Here is a 26,939-nt window from a genome sequence, read left to right on the forward strand (position 1 = left end):
GGTAGTTAGGGATAATTGATGTTCCCCAAAGAATGAAATTGCCCCCTTGGGGCTCTCCACAGAAGCCCTGGCCAGAACCTAGGTGGCCAGTGAAGAGAGAGAAGGGTTCCATCTGAGCTTTCCTCCCACCTTAGTCGTCACCAACCATGGATCTTCCCAAGCTGTAGGTCCCTGTCTCAGGATGTCTCTTGCCTCTGTCTCTCTCTCTTCCATCTTGGTCATAGGGATCCTGGGCCGTTCTCTTTTCTGCTCCTACATCCCTCAACTTAGAGTCACTACCCAGTGCTAAAACAAGCCCAACCAAGAACTAACAGATAAATCCTCTTCATGTGAAGAAAAAATCTTGATGCAGAAGATAAAAGCAATGTTGCTAAGAAGGAACATATCTTTTTGTGATGTTTAAAGTAGTGATTTAAAACTATATGCATACACACACACACACGCATGTGTGCTAATCATATCTGTCAGTTTGTAACATGACTATGAAGTATAACTCTTTTCTGAAAGGCCCTGAAGGAGGAGACGTACTCAGTAGGTCAGTCACATGTGTGGACCCATCGTATACAGAGTCCCATGGGGAGGGCTGTTAGATGAATGAGGCCACAGTGGCTGGGCTGACACCTAGCCAAGAGCCACGTGTTTTGCTCTACCACGTCTCCCAAACAGGGCCAATGAGATGCCCACATTCTTTATTAGCTCCTGGAGCGAGAGTCCTGGTATTCCCACGGTGCTCATGTATCGTTTCTTTGTGCTCATGTTTGTAGCAGCTAATTGTCCACCTTCTTGCCTTGTCCCTGTGCCTGGTGCTTCTTTGCTTCTTCTGAATAGGTCCCCGAGGGTCTGTGTGCCAGCTCACCTACGCTCACCAGCCCTATGGAGTATCCATCTCCCGTAAACTCGCTGCACACCCCACCTCTCCACCGGCACAATGTCTTCAAGCGCCACAGCATGCGGGTAAGAGGGCTCTGCATGCTGGGTCCCAGCCCGGACCGAGGAGGATGATGGAGGGAGGTGCCTGGGGTACCGGGAACCCCACATCCTCAGGCTCAGAAGGTGCCCTCTACGCTTCCATGCTCCAGTCAGGCCACGCAGGGGCTCTCTGCCCCCCCTCGCCTTTGCAAACACATCAGAGGCTGGGGGCCAAGCCAGGTTCTGTTCCTGAGGACACCAGCTGGACGTGGACCTGCTCCTGTCTATACTCTGGTGCTATGGTGAATGATGCAAAATCTCCCCCTTTTTCCTGAGCTCTGGGTGTAGTGAGGAGTCTTGTGGGCAGAGGACAACCAAGCCTTTCGGTGTCAGAAGATAAAAGATCCGGGACGTTCTGCCCTACTCTGCCCTTCCTGCCTGATCGCTTTGGTTGCTCAGTCTCTTGTCAAAGGAAGGGCTTCCTTTTGGCTTCTGTTCCTGCTGCTTTTGTAAAAGTTGCTGCTGCATGGGAGGTAGTTTGGGGGCTAAGCCACCCTCCCCAGTCACCTCTTTGTTGTCAACTGTCAGTGAAGCCCTGAGTACTTCATGGATTAGCATCTGATTGTCAAGTCTTGTAAACAAAACAAAACAAAACAAAACAAAACAAAACAAACCCTTCGCTTGCCTTCCTGTCACTTGTCACCACTCCTTTGTCCTTCAGTACAAATAGTCCCTGTGGTCAGTTGCCATCAACACTTAATATATTTTACTAAGCTGAGTCTTGATATGTGACAAAACCAACTAAAGCCTTTATTATTTTAGTTCTAACTCTGCATACATGCATGATATTTCAGGCTCAGTATACATGACTCTAAAAATCTTTGGAAAAACTACATGATTATTCCAATAGATTTAGAAAATGTAGAAAAGTACATATGTTGATGCATTCTGTGCCATTATTCTTAATTTAGTCAACTTTTGAAATGAGTAATATAACTTAGAATTCTAGGCATCAAGACCTATTGTGAAATAAATTTTCCCGACCTACCTCATTTTTCTCTTTTACATTAATTTAACCAATTTACATCTTAGCATACACTTAGCAATAATAAAACTGCATGTTAAAGCATGCACTATAATTTAGGAAGTGTTCAACCCCTCCACCCTCCTGCCCTTCACTCTTTATTTGTAATTAATTGGGTTTTAGTGAATTTTGCTTTAAAATGTGACCTTTTAAGAAGAAGCTATTTTGCATGTTTGATGGGGTGGCATTGCCTTTGTCTAATCCTGCTTCACCATAAGGACTTTGTTCAGTTCCATAAAGACAGACTGTGCAGCATGAAAAAAGACCTTTTGTGTCAGGGGTTTAAAAGCACTTGCCTAAAAGAACTGCCTGAAAGAACATAATGAGCATTTCTTAAAATAAACCAAAAAAGGTTAACAATATAAACTCCATTTTATAGTATACATCAGAAACATTGAGAAAGGCTCTTCAGGTAGAATGCTAAAAAGGTATAATAGGCTCCCTGCAAAGCATCTGAAAGCATTTAACAAAAATCAGAGCTGGTTTTCCCATAAAAACAATTTTTCTACTGACTGACTCTATTGCCTGACTCCTCTGGGAATCTGTGGGATTCCACACCAGAGACAGGATGGACGCAATCCCCCTCTTGAAGACCTCACAATTGAGGTTTAAAATAACAGTAAAATTCAATAGACAGTACCTTGCGCAGGAATGCTTTGCTGAGAGCTGTCCTAGGTGCTGAAGGGAGACCAAGGCGATTCTGCCTTCAGTGAGCTTACGGTTGGCCTGAAGAAACAGACCAGGTGTACACCTACCTGTAACACAAGCCAGAAAGCTGTGAGTGGCACACATCAAAAGTGCAGTGGGAGTTCAGAGAGGAGAACAACTCTTTTCAGCTTCTTTTTCCAGTGGGGCCTTGAAGGATGGGTAAGATTTGGACGGGAAGAAACTGGGATTCGGGGGACAAAAGAGGCAGAGGCCTCAGTAGGAGCTAACACTGAGTAGTGATGGGAAACCATGGGGCAAGTTCAGGAGCTATTTGGCTAAAAGAAAGTGTTCATGTGGGGGTGGAAATAAGGCTGGTGGTGGTAAGGGGTGGAGAGCCAAATTCTGGAAGGGTCACAGCTTGTGAGATTCATTTTAAAACACCACAAGTTGGGGGGTGGGAGATGAGGGTAAGGGGGATCAAATATATGGTGATGGAAGGGGAACTGACTCTGGGTGGTGAACACACAGTGCAATTTATGGATGGTGTGATACAGAATTGCACACCTGAAATCTATGTAATTTTACTAACAATTGTCACCCCAATAAATTTAAAAATAAAATTAAAAAAAAAATCTATTAATATATGTGAAATTGCATTTAAAAAAAAAAAAAACACCACAAGTACCTGATCCCTTTTAAGAGTGACCAACAGTGGAAGTATCCATTGCCTGATAAGAATACCTGAGGTACATTTCAGACAAGTAAATACTAAAGAGTTTCCATTTTTAAAAATCTCCTTTTTCCCTTGAATTGAATTATGACATTGGAAGACATAGGAACAAATCTTCAAATGCATCTTCAAATATTTGTTAAGATGCTGATCAGACCTGGGGCTTACTAAACATTTGTGTGGCGGGAACCTTTTTTCAGCACTTACAAATTACATAGTGTTTTCTTGACTTTGGTAACTCCTCCTACCAGCATTAACTCTAGGCTTCCTCAGCCCACACATTTTTCTTTTACCTGCAGATTTCTAACTCTATATTCAAAATGTTTGACAGTTAGCTCCTATTTGTCACTATTTGTCAGTAGCCTGGAGTAGCTGTACCATTGTGGTTGCAGGTGTTGACATTTAATATCCTCAGGGATATTTATAGCCTTATAATCCCCCATTTTGGAGCCTCAGTCTCTATGAAATAAATCTTATTTATTTTTTTTTAAATCAATTCTATGATTATAAAATACTCTTATGTTCTGAAATTTGTTTTCTTAAAATAAGATCTGACTCAGTACCTCTTAACTGAAGTGATTTTGCCTCTGAGGGGACATTTGGTGATGCCTGCAGGCCTTTTTGTTGCACCTGGGGAGGTGCTATAGGCAGCTAGAGGGTGGTGTTGCTGCTAAGTATCCTACAATGTACAGGAAATGTTGCCCCAACAAAGACGTATCTGGCCCCAAATGTCAATACTGCTGAGGTTGAGAAACCCAGTCTAACTATTGTTTCCTTAGCCCTATGAGAACAGGGACATGACATATTTTATCATCACTGCTCCTCCCAGCACCCATCTCTATGCCTGCCACATAGTAGCTGCTTAATAAATAGTTGTTCAATAGAATAATGAACAAAGAATATTTCAGCAAGTAATCTAAGTTTTGGGGAGGAGTACTGTTAGAAATTGAGAGTGGTAATTGGTGCTCAGTGAGCACAAGGAAAAATATCCCAATATAACCATCTTTAAACTCTGTTGTTACAGTCAAGTGTGTTTTAGAGAGTTTAGTGGGGAAAATATTTTTAGAGGCTTGGCAGAGATTATGACTTGCAAAAGTCGATAAAGAATAATTTTTAGCATTTTATGCAAGTGACTTGAATGTAAAATGGCCACTTGAACGAAAAGGACCTGAGGTGTCTGCTGGCTTGGATGCCATAGGGAGGGCCTGCCCCTGGCAAAGGCCGTCTTGGGCTTTATGAAATCCCAAGAACGCCAATAACACTCATGAGTGCGTGAGTCCAGGTGCAAGGTGTACAGCAGGAAAAAGCAAGTCTGAAGGGACGGAGCACATAGTTAAATAAAGGAACCCCAGGGAAGATGGAAAGAAAAGCAGTAGCAAGAAAACATGCAACACCTCCTGTTTAAGAAATAGCAAGTAAACCTATGAATAGGTCCAAGCCCCTGTGCCGCACCAAGTGAGTTTAAACAAGGGCTAGATTAATAAAGCTAGGAGAGGAAGCATTTATTGCGTATCTAGGCATCTATGTTTCTTTCGAGTGTTGTTCTTCACTTTATCTCTTAGCTCATGCATTTTTGTAACCTTTGGTTAAATAACCTAAACTACTATCTTAATAAAGAGTGTGTCTTAATAAAAAAAGGCACAATCAGATGGGCGCATGTTCTTGCCCCTTCTCTCAGGCTCTGCCCCGCCGTGAACAGCTTTGCAGGACTGCATACCATGGGGAGACAGGCAACACCACTGCTTCCCAAAGCTTCCAGACCTGCTGCCATGGTGCTTAGTGGAGATAAATACCCAAGGCTTTCCAGACAGCTGGCTTTGCACTTCTCAATTTATTAAGTGACAGCAACCATGACAAATGCAAACTGAGAAAATAACACTGGGCAGTAGTTGGAAAATAAAATTGTCCTAACAGATCATGTAATCATTTGAATACAACGCATGTTAAACATTGGGATCCGGGTTTGACATTACACCGCAGTGGAGGCATTTGCTTGGGGCTGAAGGACTCAATAAGAACTGTCCGCATATATGGCTGCGGATTTAAGGACAACGTTACAAGAAAAAAGCAGCTGGCGAGACCAAGGCTCGTGGCCCCCACCAGGTTCTCCAGAGGACTGCCCTCTAAGTCTGGGAACAGAGCTCACTGTGTCCTCTCCTCTCTCCCTACTGTCCTCCCAGGAGGAGGATTTCATCCGACCCAGCAGCCGAGAAGAGGCCCAGCAGCTATGGGAGGCCGAGAGGCTCAAGATGCGGCAGATCCTGGACAAGCAGCAGAAGCAGATGGTGGAAGATAACCAGTGGCTGAGGCAGGAGGAGAAGTCCTTGGTGAGCAGCCGCTGAGCTGTGGGTGGGACGGGACATCGTTCTCCGCAGCACTGCTCAAGACATTTTGATGAAAGTGCTTGCGTGGGAGAGATGGCCATGCCATCCTGTCATTTTGTGTCCTCTTCCACCTCCCCCCGCTGACCAGAGTGAATGCTCTCTGTGCATTCTTGGAGGTTTTAGTTCTGGAATTCTAAGTCCTTTACTTTGGTTTCCTTCTCTGCAGGACCCCATGGTTTACATGAATGACAGGTCCCCATTGGTAAGTCACCCGGAGAGGTCTCCACCTTTGCGTGTAGGACCCCAGCTCAGGGCCTCAGACCTGCCCTTCTCTGCCTTTCTGATTCTCACCTTAGAAGTGCATCTTTTATCATTACTCTGATCTCCACAAGGCCCCTTGCCTGGGCTCTCACTTGATTGACAGGCTTAGTGCCACCTTGCTGTGCCCCAGTCCCTTCAGCCTCTTAGAAAGGAAGGGCCTGCCCCCTGGATCGTTTTTGGTCAGGAGCTCCCCAGACACACCCACCCCCATGGCTATAATCTCTAAATCTCTAAATGCACAGTTGAGGGGGTGGGGAACAAGTCAAGGGGGGAAGTGGGTTGTCCCCAGAGCCACATTAGTGACATGTTTTCTTTCCTTTCTTCTAGACTCCAGAGAAGGAGGCTGGCTACAGTAAGTGTTCATACCTATCTGCGTGGCGGGAGTTTCCACTTGACATCTTGTGTCAAATAACCATCCTTGCTCACTGCTCACTGCAGAGAGCAGCAGAGTCTATTTACAGCCTTCAGAAATGTCTGCCTTGCTTTCATTCAGAGCATGCAGAGAGGTTCAGTTTTGGAGTTGATATCGACCCCTCCACTCCATCTGTCTCTCCACACTCTGCCTGCCCAGCGCCTTTTCTCGTCTCTCTCTGTCCCGGGGTCCTCAGTCCTCTTCCCAGGTTATCTCCTTCTTGCATTTATTTGGAGGAAGTGGTGATTCTCTCTTCCTTCCGATCCCCTACTCACTCCGTCGGAGGCTCCTTGTGGAGGAAAAGGTGGCCCCAGCTGATCCTCATCTTCCCTGAGCCCAAGGGATGGAAGAAAGAAAGAGGGTGGCTGAGCCCTCAGGGTCTCTCCAGGGGCCTCTGCTGACGGGGGAGAGGGAGGAGCCAGAAGTGAGCAAGGCTCATCACAGTCCTCGCTGGGTGAGGCTGTGATGGTGGGGACAACAGTGACAGCTATGACAATAACGACACAGAGAACTCAACAAAAACGTGGCATGGGCCTCAGTCACGTACTAATGTCCACTTGTTTAATCTCACAGCAATTCGATGAGATAGGACAATTTCTTATTATGCCCATCTTACAAAGGTCACAAAACCAAGGCACAGGCGGGTTAAATAACTTAACCAAAGTCACACAGCTAGCAATTTGCAGAGCTCAGATTGGAGCCCAGGTAGACTGACTCCAGAGACCCTTTAGAGCAACCCCCTTATTTGATCCTGAAGGCCCAGGAAGTGTAAGTTCAGAGTGTGGGCTGTTCCTCAGGGCTGGGTGAACAGGTTTGCAGGAGCTGGAACACCCTCTGCAGTCGCTCCATCTCTGCTGTGACGTTGGCTTTTTCTCTCTGTAACATGGACAACAGTGCTTATCCCTGACCGCGGGAGGACCAGGGAGCCCAGAGGTTATTTTTCCTGCCATCTTCTGGAATTCGCTGGGGTTTCATTTCCCCAGATCTCCTGGTAGCAAAGGACAGGGATTGGCTTGGTTATCAGTAGGTACGAAGGGAAGGGCCAGGGTGCTGAGAACTTTCCCCCTTCCCTCTCCCTCCCTTTTGCAGCAGAGTTCACAGGCCCGCCACAGAAGCCACCACGGCTGTGTACACAGGTACGTGTGGGCTCTGCCGAAGCTGCTAATGAATTTGAATCAGGGCTCCCCAAGAATGAAGAGCGTGGGCTGTGAAGGCTTCAGAAATAATCTAGTCCAGTATCATCGTGATATAGCTGCAACCCAAAGAGGGGAAATGCCTTGTCTAAGGCTACACAGCTAATCCATGAAAAATCAGGCGGAAGACCTGTCTCTTCTCTCCTGTGCCCACTCCCCAACCTAGAGGAAAGCTCACTGGTCCTGCTCTAGGAGCAGGAGGTGGGGGCCCCCTTCCTCTCTCGAGCCTGCTCCTTGGCTTCCAGCACCCACACTTCTTATAATTGCCTGGGACGGGTGCTGGTATTCCTCACTCTGAAACAGAGGCTCTCAGCCTTGCTGCCGTTAGAATAATCTGAGGAACTTTGAAAACCACCTGCCCCCATGCCCAGGTGATGGTTCGGTTGGTCTGGTGTGAAGCTGGCCACCGGGATCCTTTACGGCTCCCTGGCAGAGTCTAATGTGAGCACCACGGCCCTGGAATCAGACGGGAGGGATGCACCCTGAGGACAGGGCACTGTTATTTTGGAGAAGAGTCTTTTCCAATGGGGCTGGTGGTTGGGTTGGCACTGGTAGGGCCCGACCAGAAAAGAAGGGTGTCACCCCGCTGACTGGAGATGCCTACCCCCAGTCCATCCAGCCCACAGCCAACCTGGATCGGACTGATGACCTGGTGTACCACAACGTCATGGAGCTGGTGCGGGCGGTGCTCCACCTCAAAAACGAGCTCTGTCAGCTGCCTCCTGAGGCCTACGTGACGGTGGTGAAGGTAAGCACCGGACAGGTGGAGGCTGCGCATCCTAGCCCTGGAAGGAAGAGGGAGGGACTGAGCTTCCTGGTCTGCCCAGCAGGTGCCTTTCCCAGGAAGACCCCCATAGAGCAAGGCTGTCTAAGGGAATTTAGTCCGAGGTAGCCTCAGAAGGCGGGTACAGCCCCGGCCAGTCTCTTGCCAAGGGAACATGGCTTTCTCAAAAAGCAAGAGGTGACATCACCCTGCCCCTTTTCCCCCCAGAACGTGGGCCTGACCCTGCGGAAGCTCATCGGGAGTGTGGACAATCTCCTACCCTCCTTGCCATCGTCTTCACGGACAGAGGTGAGTGTCCTCTGGCTGTCACTTCTCCCCTTCTCCTCCACCTGCCCCACCTGTTTCACACAGGAGGCTCAGGAGGGCCACCTGGGCAATGCATTTCTATGAGCTGAGTCTCCAGCAGGTGGCTCTGCACAGCTCACATGAATAGGTACCGCACAGGGGCTGAATTGGCACCAGTGGACAGGGCCAGCTTCCTAGGACAAAACTCCTAGTTTAGGTGTCAGTTGCAGTGACTTCTTAATGTGTGAAGATATGCAAAGGAGGACATACCTTCGCTTTTGCCCCTCCTGTGATCCTTTATCTAATCACCCTCCATACGAACGTGAATGTGTTATCGAAATAGCCGTGAAGGTTTCTTTAATTGACCGTGTCATCTAATTTTCTTTATTTAATTGAGAAACAATCACCAAAAACCAAACCAGGAATCTGGGTGCTTTATATTGAGAAGGGTGTCTGTGCTGGGCAGAAAAATGGCTCCTCAAAGATGTCCTCGTCCTAACTTCCCAGAACCTGTGATTGGGTCACCACACATGGCAAAAGGGTCTTTGCAGATGTGATTAAATTAGGGATCTTGAGATGGGGAGATTCTGCTGGATTATCCACGCGGTCCCAATGTAGTCCCAAGGGTCATTATAAGAGGGAGGCAGAAACAGAGGTCTTGTAAGGGTCAGAGAAGATGTGATGACAGATGCAGATGTGGGAATATTTCAAATTCAGGCTGGAAGGATCCACAAGCCGAGGAAGGCAGCAGCCTTTAGAAGCTGGAAAAGACAGGAAAGAGATTCTCCCCGAGAGTCTGTAGATGGAATGCAGCCCAGCTGTCAACCTTGACTTTAGCCCAGTAGGACCCGTTCCAGAATTTTGACCTCCAGAACTCTAAGAGAATAAGTCCATGTTGTTGGAAGCCACTACAGTACTTTGTCACCGCAGCCATAGGAAACTGATACAGTGCCTTGCACAGTTGTTGGTTGTCTGTCTAGAAACCACCCGTAGAACTCCACAGAACCCTACAGCGCCTGCCAGACTGTGGTCTGATGCAGCATCTCCCGATGGTCAGCCATGTGGCACAGGTGACCACGGCATCCCACCACTGTGCCCACCATGTATGACTGTTCAAGATAGACAGTAGGGGGAGGGGGAGCTGGGCATTTTCCAGCCTCCTTCTGGGTGGCAGCAGTAGCCCACAGAGGAGCCCGAGGCCGGGCTATCCTGGGAGACCGCAGAGCATGGTGGCCCAATCATTCATTTCACCTGATAAATAGCTCGAGTTCGGAGTATGTGCTCAGTAATCTGCTAGGCACTGGGCATATGGCGGTAAACAAAACCCTACAGCTCAAACGACAGCCCTTGAGCTCTTGACTGATAGCAGACAGCTAACAAATGAATAAATGCACTTGACCCCTGACCTTCCACTCCAATGTTGGGCGAGCACAAGAGAGCCTGTGGGGCCGGATCAGACTGGGCTGGCGTGGGGTGGACTGAGGTCTGCAGTGTCTGTCCTTGATGACCTGACTCCAGCTCTCATGGAGCCTGGGACTCAGCCCTGGCCTGGGTCTGACTTGCCCCCCGAGAACTTCTGACTGCCTTGGCCAATGCCAACGTGGACACTTGTGTGGCTTCCACACCCTCTCAGCCTCTGCTACTTCACTCTTCCTACAGATTGAAGGGACCCAGAAACTGCTCAACAAGGACCTCGCGGAGCTCATCAATAAGATGCGACTGGCCCAGCAAAATGCCGTGACCTCCCTGAGTGAGGAGTGCAAGCGGCAGATGCTCACAGCCTCGCACACTCTGGCCGTGGACGCCAAGAACCTGCTCGATGCTGTAGATCAGGCCAAGGTTCAGGCCAACCTGGCCCACCCACCTGCAGAGTGACAGAGGGTGGGTGCCACCTGCCTGCGTCTTCCACCCCCACCTGTCATGTACCTCCCCTATCCCCGGCCCCTGCCTTGCCTTCGGACACGTGGGTCTTCTCAGGGGGAAGGCCGAGGGGAGTCCTTCCCTTGCCACTTTGCACGACCCCCTTTCCCCACCCCGACCCCTAGAATGTGCGGCTCAGGCTGCAGCTGGACAGAGGGGACTCAGGGCTGTAGACACCAGGGGGTGACAAAGAGGGCTCAGAGGGAGCACTGGGGTCGCTGCTGCTGCCAGCCATGCCCTCCTCACACCTGCCTGGCCCGTTGGGGGTCACACTTATGCCCGTAGAGACCATGATGGCGTTATGCATGGACATAGCAGGCCATTTGGGAATGAAACTATTCCTTCTCCTTCCTCTTCTGCCCACGGAGGTCCCCTGATGCAGAGGGGTAAGGAGGGTCTTTCTTTTGGCAGAAGGCAACTGGTGAGATGAGGAATGGACCTGGCCTTTTTGTACAGTGTATAGTGGAATTTATTTAATGTGAGTTTGGTATGGACTGATAGCCATGTGTCCCCCTGAGGGGGGACCTGGAACACAGTCCAGCAACAAGTTATTCGGAATCTGGGCACAGGACGCTGTGTTGTCAACACGGCAAGTGTCAAGGAGAAGGGGAGACAGGGCCAAACAAGACTTGGACCACAATCCGCTCTCATTCTTGTGCCCACTTTTCTCTTTCTTTCCTTATTTCGCACCCTCCTTCTTTCTTCCTCCTTTTCTTCCTCCTCCTCCTTTTTTCTCCTCTTTCTCATCAGCTCCCTCCCTCCTCCTCTCTAGTGTTTGTGCAGAATACTCTTTACGTTCTTTCTAATTGACTTGTGGATGAATTAAAATTGTACCATTTGCTTTGTGGTTTGATTGCTTTTTTGCTGTTTATGGGGGCGTTTTGACCTCAAGCCACAGCCCTGGAAGAAATTGACTGTACTCAGTTGGGCATAGATCCAGGGCTGATGCGGGGCTGAACCCAGGGGTGTCTGGGGACGCCTGGGCAGTGGGGTCAGGTATGTGCCCCAGCCCAGTTGCCTGACCGAACGGGACCCAGGGCAGCCCCCTACATGGCCATGAGGAATGTCAGTGGAGGGGCACTCTCCTAGATGGCATCCAAACCCCCAGGTTTCTGGGGGAGGCTTGGGTGGTCCTGGGGATGCTGAGGAGAGGTCCCACAGTTCAAGGAACAGCAGCTTTGGTTTTATTTGATTTCTTTACGCACATGCAAGATGGATGGGAGACAGACTAATATGAAGGAACATCATCACACCAGGAGATCCAGGCTAGGGACCCAGGAGGGAGGAAGGAGATTGGGTGTGCTATGGGCACAGGACCAAGGAGGGGCTGGAAACCAGAATGAGTCACTGAGTGAGGGGTCTTGAGAGAGAACTGAGGAGCAGAGGCCTAGGCTGGGGTGCCATGGGTTTCCCCTAGGGTGCCAGGGAGAGGCAAGTGGGGGTTTGGAAGGAGGGGACTCCAAAGGCTGAAGGGAAACTGGAAGCTTGTCCTACTTGGATTCCTGTTCCAGGTCCCCACACTGTCTGGAGAATCTAGTGCCTGCATTTGTTAGCTGCTGGGGTTCTGCCCTCTGGGGCTGGATGGGGCAGGGGCGAGGCCGGATCCCATGGGGGCCACAGCTCCTCTAGGCTCCGGCTGCTGCTGAGGGCTGTGGGTTGCTGGATCCAAGGTGGGAGAATAGATTGCACAGTATGGTTCAGGGTGGGTCAGACGCATCATGGGGCTTTGGGAAGGAGAGGGAGGGCAGGCTGGAGAGGGAAGCAGTCCTGGTCCTGCCATGTTTGCATTTCCACAGCAGTCTGAGGTGCAAAGCAATCCACTCACTCCCTTCAGTCACTCAGAACTGTTGAGTGCCGACTACCACTCACCCTGGGGAGGGAGCAAACTGCAAGCTGGAGCTGGATCGACAATGGCTCTGGATGGCCTTGGGGTTTGTCCATGTGTGTTTAAGGACAGGTGGTGCCCTGGGCACAGGGGCTTTCAGCGTGGCCAAACCTCTGGGGGCCAGCTGGTGCTGAGCCAGTTTGCAGGAGGGAAGGTGGGGGGGGGGAGCGCACAAGAGCTTCCAGGTGGGGGGGTGGTCCAGCTACCATGCACCCTCCTTTGCCTCCACCCAGCACCTCCACCCCACCTGCAGCCTGGCAGCCTGTCTCACCCTTCCTCCCCTCTGGAAAACCTTTACCACTCTGCTGTTAATACCTATGGACTCAGGCTCTGAACTTCGTTCTCTACCTGGTTCAAAGACACCCCAAGCTGTCTCACCAACCTCCTCCCACTGCTCCCCACACTGCAGCCCCACCTCAGCCTGGCTGTTCTGACACCTCAGGCTCATTCCTGAATCCAAAACTACTCACAGTCCTTCCACCTACTGCAGCGCCCTCTTCCTTCTTCTCCACGCAACCCACCTTCGAGGTCCCTCTGTTCCTTCTCACCCGGCCCCACCCCCGCCATCTGCTCCCCTTGCTTGGCCCTTCTGTCAGTCAGTGTTGGGTCACTCCTTCAGGAGAATCTTACACGGCTTCGTGTTGTCACCATTGTACCATAACCTGCAGAGTAAGTTCTTTTCCGAGCTCCTCAGCATCCCAAACAGGGCTCTGTGCACAGCAGATTCTCTGCACATAGCACAATGGTGTCAAGTGAATTTGTGCAAGAAAGTCTTCAACGACTGGGACAGTGTCAGGACTCTGGAGAGGCACCTGCAGTCACATGGTGTTGACCCCAAAGGCAGACTCTAGAGGCAGCAGCAAACATGGTCAGCAGTGCCACCTTCGAGCCAAAGCGAGGGACGTGAAATCAGATCATTCCAGCCAGAAACGGAGGAAGAAAGAGTCCCACGGTCCCCAGGACACAGACGAGGATAAACAGCCAGAGGAAGATCCTGTCAATGACCATGGCCACGTACTTCCAGTCTTCCTGTACCTGCAGGTGGAAGTGGGCTCACAGTGACAGAGGCCAGGCCTTGGGGAAGGGGAAGTGTCCAGCCCATGCCCGCCCCTGTAAGGATGGCACAGGGGCAGTGGCAGCCTCGCTGAGACATTGGGAAGCTGGGGGCAGCGGCGGTCGGGGGGACACACAGGGTTGTCTCAAGACGGAAACAACGCTCTCTTTAGTGATTTTCACCCTAACCCACCCCTGACCCAGCACAGAGAGCCTTTCCATAGACTCTGAAGTTCCAGGTAAGGGGGGCTGGAGGGACACAGCCGCCGAGGAGCCTACAGTGGTTTAAATGCAACCCCCGGCAGTTAGAAAATGGTGAAGATTTTGCCGCCCCGTGTCGCCTCCCCACTCACTCACCCACCCACTGCAGGAGATGGAGAAGCGGACGTAGGTGAGGGTAGGTGCAGCTCAGAGAAGGCTGGGGGGAGAACTTCGTGGAATTTGGACTCACAGCTCAGATAAGCAGGTCTGGACTTCCAGCTGCTCCCGGTTAGACAATGATTAATGTGTCTTATCTACTCAAACAAGGCCACCCAGTAATAACCTCCCGGCCTTTCATCCTTCCCTAGGTTGTTAAGAAGAATTCTGTGATCTTGGGCAGTGGCCGACTAATGCCGGGCATGGCAGAGGCCAAGGAGGGGAGCCCACGTGTTACAACCAAGCTTCCTCAGAGTTTGTGAGTGAACAGTGAAGTTTCCAAAAGGCCGGGGCCCACAAACAAGGAGAAGGAGGGGGAGACCATCAGGACAAAGAAGATAGGCTGGTACCTCTCCTGATGACGCTCCCTCGGCCTCTCTCTGCCCCTCCCCCGCCACCTATCAGGTAATGGTGAGAAATGGCCTGGGAAGTCCCATATTTGAGATCCCTCCCTCTCTGTGCTGCTTTCTCCCAGTTAGGCTAAGCTGGGACACTCCTGATGCTATTCCACCACCTGCCAATTCATGTCTTAAGAACTGCAGCTAGACATTCTCCATCACTATTTCTTCCAGGCTCCCAGGGCCATGACTGAGGGAGATGGGTCTTCACGAAGGAGAGTGGCGTGGCTCAACTTAACCCTCTGGGGTAGGATGGGTCCACACTAGGCTGGTAGAGTCACCCAGGGAAGGAGCCCAGCCCAACTCACCGAACAGTCAGCATCCTCAGACCGCAGGTGATCAGCAATGTAGTGTACACCTTCCAGTGCCTTCTGCATGTGAGGGGACAGCAGGAACCCACACTTCTGCAGCTGGGCATCTGCCTGGGGACCCGCGGCCCCTTGGCGCAGACCACCATGGCCGTGGAGGACACCCACGGAGGAACATGATGCCCATCTGTCTTCCTCCTCCACGTCTTCCTCCCTCTTCTCTGCATCCACGTTGGTCTCCAGCCAGTGATAGGAGGGGCTGAGCTTCACATCTGGGGGCTCATGAAGCTCCAAGGGGGGTGGGGGCCGGTTCATCAGAAGCCATCGGGGCACACAGCCCAGAAAGGCCACCCTCACCCAGCGGGGCATATTGTGGGTGCTAGGGGAGCGGTGGTGGACATTGAGCACAAAGACTGTGATGACGATGGACAGCGTGACGAAGATCATGGTAAAGAGCAGGTACTCGCCGATGAGCGGGATGACCAGGGATGTCGAGGGGATGATCTCAGTGATGAGCAGAAGGAAGACGGTGAGCGAGAGCAGCACAGAGATGCACAGGGTGATTTTCTCCCCGCAGTCAGAGGGCAGGTAGAAGACGAGCACGGTCAGGCAGGAGATGAGCAGACAGGGGATGATGAGGTTGATGGTGTAGAAGAGAGGCAGGCGCCGGATGACAAAGTAGTAGGTGACATCGGGGTAGATCTCGGCGCAGCAGTCGTACTTCTTGGTGTTGTAGGTGCCCGTGGCGTTGATGATGGCCCACTCGCCACTCTCCCAGTAGTCCTTCAGGTCCACTGTCTGCTCCATCTGCTCCAGGTCGATCTTCGCCTTGTCGTACGACCAGGAGCCAAACTTCATCTTGCAGTTCTGCTGGTCGAAGGGGAAGAAGGTGACATCGATGCTGCAGGAGCTCTTGTAGATGGCGGGGGGCACCCAGTGCACGGTGCCCGTGGAGAAGAGGTGGGCCTTGGTCATGTGGGTCACTGCGAAGTCCCCATCTGCACTGGGGAGAGGAGAGAAGTCGGGTGGCCTGGCACACCCTCCCACCCACACCAGGCAGCTCCAGATAACTGGCAGCTGGGGGGCCCCAGTAACATAGCCAGACCTGGCCAAGTTGTAGGGGTGTATGCCAGTGTGTGAGACTCCCCCAGGACCCTGACATTTACACCTACCTTAGTTGTCTTTTCAAACCCCAAAAGTAGGAATTTTGAAGAATATAAGTACCGAGAATTTAAAAAGCAGCCACTGTTAACATTCTGATGTTATACACGGGGTCTGACAATTAAGATCGCGAACTTGTTGCAATGATGTTGCTAACCGTTTTTGATATCAGAGGATTATTCATTATGAATTTGTAACAAATGGATAGTTAACCAAGTTTACTATTTGGAAGTGCTGAAAAGGCTGCATGCAAAACTTAGATAACCTGAACTTTTTGTCAACAATTCATCTTGCATCACGACAATGCACCAGCTCACATGGTGCTGTCTGTGAGGAAGTTTTTAGCCAGTAAACAAATAGCTGTATTGGAATATCCTCCCTACTCACCTGATCTGGCCCCCAGTGACTTCTTTCTTTACCCAAAGATAAAGGAAATATTGAAAGGAAAACATTTTGATGACATCCAGGACATCAAGGGTAATAGGACAACAGCTCTGATGGCCATTCCAGAAAAAGAGTTCCAAAATTGCTTTGAAGGGTAAACTAGGTGCTGGCGTCAGTGCATAGCTTCCCAAGGGGAGTACTTTGAAGGTGACCATAGTGATATTTAGCAATGAGGTATGTAGCACTTTTTCTAGGATGGGTTTGCAAACTTAATTGTCTGACCTCATATGTCATTTATAGTTGATTGTCTTATAGATCATATGTATAACATTTTACACATTTGTGATCATGGGGAATATGTAGTTTGGTTGTCTGTTTGTGTTCATTTAATATTTTAGAGTGATTATTTATGAGTATATTTTCTCCCGCCAGCAGAGAGTGTAGTAAGGCCCTCTGCTGGGTGTCATGTTTTTTCCACCTGGGATCTTTAGTTCTTTGGTCAAAAGAGACCTAATAATCTTTGCTGGTGAAGGAAGCTACCTCCTTGATGCCACCCATTTACCATGCACTTCTGAGCCAGCCTTATCCACTAGGGCCTACTAGGGAGCAATGGAGGGACCAGGGACGCAATGTGACACTCAGCCTGCCCTTAAGGAACCAGAAGGAAATGAGACGCTGCCCCAAACACCTACTACACAAGGGAGGCAGTTTGGCAACAGCGTTATGTGGGCTGTCCATGTGCTCCCCAAGAACTCTGGGAAGGGTCTTCCTTCTGGCTGGAGTGAGCAGGATCACCACGAAAGTGGCCATTCAAGCAAGGCTTGTACTGACGTTAGTGTTTGACAGAGAGATGGGTGCAGAGGGTACCGGAAGAGAATCCTCTGGAACAAGGAACAGAGGGGCAGGGCATGAGGAGCCAGGCTGAGGAGGCGATGGGAGATGAGGCTGGCAGCGTCATGGGACTAGGCATCTAACCCCCTACAAGGGCCCTGGGGACAGTGGAATAGCAGTGACTTCCCAGGCAGGGGCTTCCTGGGAGCCTGAACCCCTGACTCCCCTTAGGATGTGGTGCAGTGAGTCCAGTGCCCTAGTCTTTAAGGAGCCATCGTTCCCCAATTCCTAAGGTCAATCCTAAATGCCGAGGAACCAGAAGTGTACACAGAAAAAGAGACTTCTTTCCCATGAAGTGGTTCCAGGCTAGAGATATAGGCGGGTTTGAAACAAGAACTTTGAAAGACAGTGACAAATTGATCAGGGCAAAGGTTTTAAAAAAAATTTTAAGGCATTTTTGTCATCACACATCATCACCACTAGATGGCAACATGCGCCCCTTTTTGAGAAAGGAAAGGTGTAGTTTCTTTGATCTTCCCGTTAACCTGGAGTGCAGTGTTTCGGTGGAGGAGACCCCTCTTTAAATGTAAGAATTTAGTTTGGAGTATTGTCCTAACATAAGAATTTCCTGTTATATTCAAATACCACTGGTTGAAGCCTTAATGGCAATCCTAAAATTCAGGTCATATTTGCTCCCAGTTTCTGCCAGATGCACCGGAAGCACAAACTACCTAGAAAGATCCTAGATGCTGCCTCCTGCCCGCCACCCCCCAGGGCACAGAGATATGGGGTGTCCTCAGTGAGTCCCATGGAATAGTAAACACTAGGTGCCTGCAGTGTTACACCTTCCAGGTAACGTGTGCTGGCTGTGTGTTTACAGACACGGCTCTGAGGAAAGGGTATCATTGTTGCCCTTCTTCGACCTCCCAGCTGGAGGCCCCAAAATTCCAGATGTAGATCTTTTCCTCTTTATTGTTTAAAAATAGCTTTTCCAAATTTGGGTCAAATGAACTGAGAAATGCTGGGCTGAATGGGTTTCTTGGCTACATAACTTCTAACAACCTTTGAATACTATTGTGTCCTGACATTTTCCAAAGGGTCAACAACATGCCCTGTTATCCAAAATTGTTTGACCACAGGACCATTTTTCATATCTGTTCATATCTCCAGGAATTCCTTAGAGCCCCACTTTATAAAACATTTTTTATGAACATAATGCCAAATATCATTTAATTTTAAGTTCTTGACTTCTAAATGAATAATTACTTGCTACCAAACACCATAAATGAAATTATAGATCTCGATTTCTTCTATAAAAAAAAGTCCTCTCCCCCACCCTCCCACCCCCCTGGGGCTCTCTTTAGACTCCCCTGCCTTTTATTGGCTTCTAGTCATTATGCTCAAAGACTGGTCCTTTTTGGTCTTGAATATAAGGCAACTATGAGTAATATGAATTTTTTTAAAAACCCATAGCAAGTGAGCTTGCTCCCTTCAACCATGTAACTCCTATGCTGCTTGCTTGTTCAGGAAACACTGCCATCCTGCAAAACTCCAAACCTTAGGCATTGTTTTCACAGCCTGTACCAACCACGTTTTTCAAATAATACTGTGTTGACAAATCTGTGTTCCACTAGCACAGCGCCAGGCACTAATGCATAGTAGATACTCTGTAAATTTGGGTGTATGAGTGAGAGAACAAAAAGAAAGAAATAGAAGAATCAAGGGAAAAGATCAGGAAGGGGGTTAGTATTATTAGCAAAGCTAGAGTTGAGAAAGAGGCCACAAAGCTGAGACACAAGGGGGCGCACCTCCCAAGTCCAACCCAGCCACCCCTCCCAGGGACCCTCCCAGGACCCCAGTGGCTTCCTACTTGTTGTAGAGTACTATGTCGGGGATCCAGATCATCTCTGAAGGAACCCGGAGGGATGTGATGTTGCCGAAATCAGCCGGGTTCCAGCGCAGCTTGTAGTCGTTCCACTCCTGTGCATGGGGAGGGGTGTTAGGTCACCAGATGCTGCCCTGGGAGGGGGGCCTCAGAACAATGTAGGGCAGCCTGGGGATGCCCCCGTAACTGGATTCAGGAGCACCCCAGAGCTCCTCCTCCAGCCCCACGGAGTAGAAAGGGCTCAGAGCTGGGACTCAGGAGTCTGCTCTATGGCCGACCCTTTGCTTTGTCCCAGTTTCACTACTCAAAGTCCTCGACACACCTAGTGGACAGGTCACCCGGCACACTGGTCCCGCCTCTACTCCTCATGCTGCCACTCCCCAGCTGGACAACACCGGCAGGCCATCTCACTCATTAGAAGTAACATTTTTTAGTGCATCACATTTTACAAAGTTTTTTTTACACCCTGTCTAGGAAGAACCTCAACAGCAGAGCCGGACAGTGAATGCCCAGTGAAGTATTTCCTCATTTAACAGGTAAGGAAACTGAGGACCAGACAGGTAAACTTCTGCCGGATCATACAGCCGAGAAAGGGGAGTCAACCAGTGACTTTCAAACTGTGCTCCAAAGCGCCCCCTAGGGGTCCCAGCAACCCTTCCACAGGCAGGTCCAAGGGTATCTGTTTTCTCCCCCAAACCAGGTTAGTATTCTTCACTCTCTGAAGTTTTCCTCAATGGCATTATCACAAGGGGTGATTACCTGTGGATTTACATATTTATTCATTTATTGAATGTCTCTGTAAGGTTCGGGAAGCCAGGGACAACAATCTGTTTCCCTCTGCTTGGCTAGCACCAGGCCCCTGGCAGATGCTCAGTAAATGAGTATCCAAGCAATGGAAAAAACTCCAAAGTTGTATGGTCTTCTTTCTGGGAGGGGTTTCCATGTGCCTTCTAGACCTAAAAGGAACAAGTATCCCCAACAGATAATGACTGGTGTTGACACACAAGCCTGTCCTTTGCCTCACAGGGGCTTATAATAATTAAAATAATAATCACTACTATTTATAAAGTTAACTTTGTCAGGGGCTCTTTAGATCATTCCTTCTAATCTTCACAACAATCCTACACGTTAGGGCGAAGAAAGCGAGGCAGAGGGCGTACTGCTGGTAAGTGGAAGCACTGGGCCTTGAACCCTTGTCTCCCTAACTCCAAGCCTGTCCTCGATCCAGGGTCCATTTTCCTTTTGTGCGTTTGCACTAATATAGTGCAGTGTTGTACCCTTGATAGACCCCCATACGCGATGCCTTTTCCCCTCTAGGAATAGTAGTGTAACGTTAATACAAATGCATCGACCTGGGTAAGGATCCAGGAAGGGGTGAAGGGAAACTGGAGTGGCTCCTGGAAGCAGACACATGAAAGAGAAAGCCTTGGCCCAACTCCTGCCTCTGCTGGGGGAGGGTCCCTCACCTGCTTTAGCCAGACATTGGTGGTCATCATTTGGTTCTTCTCATCCTGGTCAGGAGGCAGCGGGAGAGAAAGTAAGGGCAGTTAGAGCGACAGATCAACCCCAGAAGACAGGGTGGCATGGGATGGCTTGATTCAGGCCCCCCACTCACCGGAAGAACCTCTTTTATGATACTGCAATCCCAGCCCACCCACGACCCCGTCCTGACTCTGCTCATCTTACTCAGGGTGGTGCAGGCCCCTTGGGTCCTCTGGGCTTGTGTCCAGTGGAACAAACAAAGCACCTAAAAAACCCACTGCTGCCAATCAGTGCCCTTCAGGAGGCTCTTCAGGGTTGGGGCTGGGGCAGGAAGGGAAGCTCTGGTTGAGGTGGGCTGGGGGGCTGGAGAAGGAAGGACTAGAGGGGAGGGAGGCCCCTGGAAAGGGGCCCAGGATCTGGGCGCTGAGGGACAGGCGTACCACATCGATGAGCTGGGCGATGGACAGCCCGAAGCGCACATTGACCACGTCGGAGGTGTTGGGCACTGGCCGTGCCCAGCGGTTGTAGCCCCGAAAGAGGTGTTTGAAGAGGCGGTCCTCGGCTTGGGTGTGGGGAACTCGCTGCGCTGACGCTGTGGGACAGGAGGGAAAAGTGGGGTCTCCGAGTTCATGAAGGTGGGCGCCTGGCTCCCTCTCCCATCAAATCAGAGCCACTCAATCTCACTGAGCCTCCGTTTCCTCGTCTACAAAGTGGGGACGCTATTCAGAACGTATGTCACAACACTGTTGAGGATTAAATATAATAATGCCTGCTAGAGCTTAACCAAGCAACCAGTACATAGTTGGAGCTCAAGAAATGTCAGTTGCCCTGTGATTATGCAGTAAGAAGACTTGGAAATAAGTGCTTGGACATAAGGGGAAGGGTGCTGAGGCAGAGGAATTGGGAAGAAGTCAGATGAGATTCAGCCTTCAACTGAGCAGCCTCGGGGGGCAGCAGTATGGGGGAGATGTCTGGTCTGTGTGGGGTGAGCCGCAAGGAGAAGGGTTTTCACCTTTTACAGTGAGCCTTCCGTTCCCATCCACTTGTCAATGAACCCCTATGATAACCATGAAATCTTCTGCCACTTTGGGCATCTCTCCCATTTTTCCTTAAACCACTGGCATTTGCTCCTTCTTATTAGCTAGGCAAAATTGTCCTGAAATTGTCCCATGGAGTCCCTCATGTCTGTTTTCTCCGTGTCCTGCAAACAGCTTCAGCTCTTAGGGTTCTGATGCCTGAGCAAGTGGAGACTACCATTCTAAAATTCGGGCACGCACATCCAAAGCAGCAGTTGCCAGGTATTGAGTGCCTGCTGTATCCCAGGTGCTAGTCACAAACTCTCATGTCCTATAGTCCTCACGATAGCCCCGGGAGGTTCACAGCATGATTGGCTTTGGTTCAAGGTGACCCAGCTGCCAATGTCAGAGCTGTGAGTGCCCCACCACCTTCTAGCTATGAAATGAGCTACTCGAAGTCCCCTGCAGCTTTGGCAGTTGCCATGAGCCCACCTGCAGGAGTGTCCTCCATGCAGCGTGAGTTTGCAGGGGAGACACGATGTCCTAGTGATGAGAGCCACTCACCTGCTGGGATCAGAAGGAGCCACCACAGGCCGAGCTTTGTCATGGGTGTGAGTGCAGGGTGGGAGGGGCCCATGGCTTCAGACAGGAGTCGGGATGTCCCTGGACGTCAGAAGAACAGCAGACCCGGGCTTTGCTGTGGGTTGAACCCGCCTCCCCAGTATGGGCTCAAGTTGCTGGCACGGCCAAGCTCCTGTTGGCTTCCATGCGGCTCCCTCTCACTGCCGAATCTGAGCAAGCCCAGGAAAGGGTCTTAGGGTCATGCATCCTTGACACAGGTGTGCCTTTGCTCCTCACACTCCACAGAGATGAGAAAAGCAAGCAACCAGGCCTCCCAGGAGGAGACGGCTCTTGGGCTCTCCCAGGCTTGAGGAACCAGCATCTTTCATTTCTCAGGGTCAAGCAGCTACTCTGCCCTAAGATAAGCCTTGGCCTACTGGACAGAGGACGGCACAAGACGAGACCAATGTCCCCATTGCTCTGTCCTCGTTTTCACATGTATGAAATGGGGATAATCATACCGCAAAGTGTGGTCAATGGAAGAATTTGGGTGCTATTTATCATAACCAAAAGGTGGAAGCACCCAAATGCCAAAGCTGATGAATGGACAAAACAAATATGATGCATCCGTGCAATGGAATACTATGCAGCCATAAAAAAGGAATGAAGTGCTGACACATCCTACAGCCAGGATAAAGCTTGAAAATATGCTAAGTGAAAGACTCCAGGCACGAAAATACTATATAGTATATGATTCCATGTATATGAAATATCCAGAATAGGTAAATCTAGGGAGACAGAAAACAGATTAGTGATGGTTGGGGAGGACAGAGAAGAGGGAGAGGCTGCAGGTTAGAGGGAGAGGCTGTACAGGTTTCTTTTTGGTGTGATGAAAATATTCTCCAATTACGTAGTGGTGATGGTTGCACAACTCTGTGAATATACTAAATTTACCAAATTGTACATTCTAAAAGGGTGAATTTTGTGAATTATATCTCAGAAAAAGCTGTCAAAAAATAAACAAACACCTTGTGGATTAATAAGAAATAGCCAACACTCTTTAGCCGATAGGGATAATGATATAAACCAGAACACTCGTACAGATGGCTGATTCAAAACATGACTCTAGTATGAGAAGGACACTCATGCCACAGGTGTGAGTGAAGTGTGAGAATGTTTCAAAGCAGGAAGAGTGGGGGGAAAGCTGTATTTTTAAGTTAATGTATTGCTGTACATAGTATGTGATTTAAAATGTGTGTCACTAGAGAATACTGGGGGTGCCAAAAAAATGTATACATATGACTTGTATTCATCTTTTGTTATCGGTATATATTGAGTATTACAATTTTAATACAGTTTTTTCCTTTCTTAAAATGTGTATACATTTTTTGGGTTCTGAGGTTCAGAATCCTCAGAACCCTCTGTATATTAATTATTACTCCAAAAAGTTTACATATTCAAGTTAGTGTGTTTTTTTTTTTGAAGTAAAATAACTTTATTTATTGGGAGAATGGGGCTGTCTTATGTTCACGCACCTGTTGTTTGAATGAAATGCTGACTGTGTGTTAGATTCCAGCCAGGTCCCCGGGATACAACACTGACTCTCAGTACAAATAATGGGCAAGAGGTTCCCTTTGGGGAAGCTGAGAATGTTCCGGAACGGGATGATGATAAGGATGATAGTTAGGGATGATGCTTGCACAACGCTGTGAATATACTAAATGTCACTAAAGAGAAATCTCACGTTACGTATATTTTACCACAATTTAAAAAGAAAAAAAGAATATGGCTAAAAGTGCTTTAACAATGTAACCACAAGTACATGTGGGGAGTCAGGAAACCTCTTCAATCTGGATCATTCTCATCCGCCCAGGCCACTCTGTCCCGACTGTTGGAGTAGCTCTGCCTCCCCTCAACCCAGTCACACCACCGCCTCCTGCTGCCCTCCTTCGCAGGAGAGAAGTTTGTAAATGTGGCCTTGAGTCCTGGCTTCACCACTCACTGAGTAGCCTGGGGCAGGGCAAGGAACCCTGCTGGGATTTTGTCTTATCTGTACAATAAGGATAGCCCGCTCTCTGCCTTGCCCACCTCTGAGGATGAGGGCAGGGAGCAAATTGGATTGTGCCCATGAAAAAGGCAGCCAGGACCCTCTGGGAAAATGTGCAAATGAGATTCAGTGGACTCTAGAGGACACATTCCCGAAAGAGGCCTCAAGTCGCATCCCTTGTAATTAGCCCATTATGCTAATGTCATTAATTTGTCACTGGAAACCAAAGGAGAAATTGTTCCTGGTAATTGACAGTCTCATTAGAAAGATATATTTTTTTTAAAAGTCCAGGACCCTTTGATCCTCTAAGTGGCTAGATTGGCAGGCTTGGGGGAGGGGTGGCTGTGGGGTGACAGCCCTGTTTGTAAAGTGGGTCTGAGTAAATGGAGGGCACAGAGAGACCTACACAAAAATATGGCAGATGTCAAGGGCTCAGACACCAACATCCCTGCCGGGCTTGTACCACTGCGGATGTACATGGGTGTCTAGACCACCTCTCACCCCCACCCCAACTCGTTGCAGCCTCTCTCGTTCATCTCTTAAATCCTGGTCTCACTGAAGTCAAGGTTATCTGGTCTCACTTCTTTGTCCATTTTCCTGTCGCAGCTGGTTTCAACTTCTCATCCACCAGGCCACATTCTGTTCTTTTCACAGGCACCCCCTTCTCCAGAAAGCCTCCTTCGATCCCCCAGCCCCTCTCTGCCATTCAGTACCCACCCCCCAACCCTCCCAGCATGGGAGTCCCAGCTCTCCCACAACTGCCCATACCCCAAAGAAAGCCACTTAATTAGAAGAAATGATATTGTTTCTTTATCCAAATAATTTCACTGAAGATCTTTAGAGGGGAGAGAGCATATTGATAGCTTTTATCTCTGCTCTGCTTAATAAATAGATCAATCACAGAAGTCTAACATCTCAAGGTTGGGTGGAAACTCGTCTGGATTGCCACACCAGCTGACAGAGAAATCCTCTCCAGACATTCCGGCCTCAGAAAATCCCCAGCAATGAAGAACTTGCTACTTTCCAAGTCAGTGAATACCATTGATGTCTGTTAGCCGCTATTAAAGGATATAGAGTATTTACTGAATGAGTCAATAAATGATAAAAGAAGGAATAATTGTAGTAAAGGCATTGAAGTAGCTTCAGTACAATAAAGTGATAACTCCTGAGACTGAGCCATCCACACCACTGGGAGGGGTTGACTGTCACTGAGCTCTGAACAGCTCCAGCAGTGACAATCAGAAAACTAAAATGTTCCTAGGAGCAGGCCAGCATTCTGATATACCCCCCTCATAAGTCCCCCGAAGCTGTTAATCTGCTGGTATCCCTTTGACCTCACTCCCACAATGTCCCATACCCACAATGCCCCCAACACAAGCCTTGGGGAAACCGTTCTTACCTGTGGCCACAGAAGAAGACAGGCCATTTAAAGAATGCAGAGAACCAACCTGGCTTGGATGTCCTGCTCAGCTGATAAAAGTCCCCCCAAAACAGAGAGGCAGATGCAGAGCAGAGCTGGGTGACTTCATTTCACGGTCAAACTGAAGCTGGGGCAGGACACACCTTGGCGAATGAGATAGACCTGATTCTGAGAGTCCGGTTGCCTTCCTGAGGAGAGCTGGACAATTCTGCAGACAAGTTAGTTTGCATGGGGCTCCCAGCTCTGACAGCCAGAGAAGCTTCATGCAGGTGCTACTGAGGAGGGCATCGTGGAGCGCTCGACAGAAAGGCTTCTTCAGGTAAAAGGCAAGCGGTCCACAGGGGAGACTGCTGACTTGGCAAGCACACACTCTCATTCTCTCGCTCTCGCTCTCTCTGTCTCTCTCTCTCTCTCTCTCTCTCTCTCTCTCTCTCTCTCTCTCTTTCTCTCTCTCTCTCACACACACACACACATACACACACACCCTCTGGAGGGGAGGAGGAGGAGCCTGTGACTTTTCAGTGTATGTCCAGTGAGGACAGACATCAGATTTGCTTTCCCTCTGCCCAGTTACTAGGGTGTTCTGCTCTTTGTTCTGAAGGACCCCATGCTCCAGGATCACTGCCTGGGCCCCCTGACCCACCCATAGGTGGGGAATCTCCTGGGTCCTGGATCTGTCTAGTGATAGAGCAGGATAGTTTTGAGTAAAAGAGGATGGAGGACCAAGCCACCTCTCGGAGAGCCAGGCTACAGTTCTCTCCTTCCCCTTCTCCCCTGGAGAAACACCCATCTTCCCTTAGCCAGCCCCCCTGTGGGAACACCAGGTCACACCTGCTGCCTCCTGGCTGGGCTGCAGCTTGCCTGCCACCTCTTCAGCCTCCTTGCCAGTGACCTTGGCTTTAATTTCCCAGAGAAACAAGGTCATCCTCCTCCAAACCATAAACCAGCCTCCCGCCTTCTTTTCCTCTAGTATCAAACCAGGAGTCCTGTTCCTCCTCCTGGGAGGAGCTTGGCTTCTGCAATGTGGATAGTGTCCCATCTACTAAGTGGCCCCAGGCTTTCTCACATCTTTACCACCCCCTTCCGTTTGTTTCTTCCCTTCAGCCCATAAATAGGCTCATCCTCCATCCTGACAATACTCTTCGGCTTCTGCCTCCCATTTCAGCTACTTGCTATCTCACTCTTTATTTTGTCAAAAAGCAAAGGGCAGTCTCCAGACATCGCTCCTTAAAAGCTGTGTGATTTGGGGCAGGTCTCTTAAGCAATCTGTGCCTCAGTTTCCTCATATGTAAAAAGAGGATGTAAATGATGGTTCCTACTTCATAGGCTTGTTATGAGGAGTAAATGAGTTAGTATAAACAAAAGGCTTAGAAAAGTGAAATAGTAACATATATACAGAGGGTGCCAAAAAAATGTACACACACTCTAAGAAAGGAAACAACTGTATTAAAATTGTAATAATATCTACTGATAAAAAAAGA

At 49.4% G+C, this 26,939-nt stretch overlaps 2 protein-coding genes and 1 long non-coding RNA gene across 10 annotated transcripts in view; 2 read left to right on the plus strand and 1 right to left on the minus strand.

Moving 5' to 3' along the window:
- The window catches only part of PTK2B (protein tyrosine kinase 2 beta), a 108,985-nt gene extending 97,530 nt beyond the window's left edge, over positions 1 to 11,455 (plus strand). For 3 of the 7 annotated variants that reach the window (XM_033133782.1, XM_033133780.1, XM_033133781.1), the window contains exons 24-31: positions 829 to 954; positions 5,552 to 5,698; positions 5,922 to 5,957; positions 6,344 to 6,368; positions 7,518 to 7,564; positions 8,232 to 8,369; positions 8,613 to 8,693; positions 10,350 to 11,455. In XM_033133782.1, the coding sequence (XP_032989673.1) occupies positions 829 to 954; positions 5,552 to 5,698; positions 5,922 to 5,957; positions 6,344 to 6,368; positions 7,518 to 7,564; positions 8,232 to 8,369; positions 8,613 to 8,693; positions 10,350 to 10,565 (816 nt within the window). In that variant the 3' untranslated portion in view covers positions 10,566 to 11,455. The remainder of the gene's footprint in view (positions 1 to 828; positions 955 to 5,551; positions 5,699 to 5,921; positions 5,958 to 6,343; positions 6,369 to 7,517; positions 7,565 to 8,231; positions 8,370 to 8,612; positions 8,694 to 10,349) is intronic. The other 4 variants (XM_033133784.1, XM_033133783.1, XM_033133785.1 and 1 more) reach the window with 4 other exon arrangements.
- CHRNA2 (cholinergic receptor nicotinic alpha 2 subunit) lies at positions 11,062 to 22,214 on the minus strand. 2 transcript variants are annotated; one of them, XM_033133787.1, is made up of 6 exons: positions 21,995 to 22,214; positions 20,855 to 21,006; positions 20,399 to 20,443; positions 18,918 to 19,027; positions 14,672 to 15,674; positions 11,062 to 13,530 (listed from the first exon to the last, which is right to left on the minus strand). In XM_033133787.1, the coding sequence occupies exons 1-6, from the start codon at positions 22,065 to 22,067 to the stop codon at positions 13,405 to 13,407; spliced, it is 1,509 nt and encodes a 502-aa protein (XP_032989678.1). In that variant the 5' UTR covers positions 22,068 to 22,214; the 3' UTR covers positions 11,062 to 13,404. The 2 variants fall into 2 exon arrangements, with proteins under 2 accessions (XP_032989678.1, XP_032989679.1); XM_033133788.1 differs by lacking the exons at positions 20,399 to 20,443; positions 20,855 to 21,006; positions 21,995 to 22,214 and having other exon boundaries at positions 14,672 to 15,669; positions 18,918 to 19,028.
- On the plus strand, positions 14,059 to 25,208 carry LOC117037606 (uncharacterized). Its single transcript, XR_004425561.1, has 4 exons — positions 14,059 to 14,370; positions 15,488 to 15,631; positions 19,407 to 19,468; positions 24,931 to 25,208. It is a non-coding gene; the product is annotated as an uncharacterized LOC117037606 (long non-coding RNA).
- The last annotated feature ends 1,731 nt before the right edge of the window (positions 25,209 to 26,939 follow it).

Source organism: Rhinolophus ferrumequinum, chromosome 18 (genome assembly GCF_004115265.2).
Source record: "Rhinolophus ferrumequinum isolate MPI-CBG mRhiFer1 chromosome 18, mRhiFer1_v1.p, whole genome shotgun sequence".
NCBI classification, from domain to species: Eukaryota; Metazoa; Chordata; class Mammalia; order Chiroptera; family Rhinolophidae; genus Rhinolophus; species Rhinolophus ferrumequinum.

Excerpts from the sequence above, each read along its gene's own strand:
- CHRNA2 (XM_033133787.1), bottom strand. The coding sequence starts at position 22,067 with ATGGGCCCCTCCCACCCTGCACTCACACCCATGACAAAGCTCGGCCTG. Across the intron at positions 19,028-20,398 it reads CCAATGTCTGGCTAAAGCAG|GAGTGGAACGACTACAAGCT; the intron begins GTGAGGGACCCT and ends CCCCATGCACAG. Across the intron at positions 15,675-18,917 it reads GACATAGTACTCTACAACAA|TGCAGATGGGGACTTCGCAG; the intron begins GTAGGAAGCCAC and ends TCCTCTCCCCAG.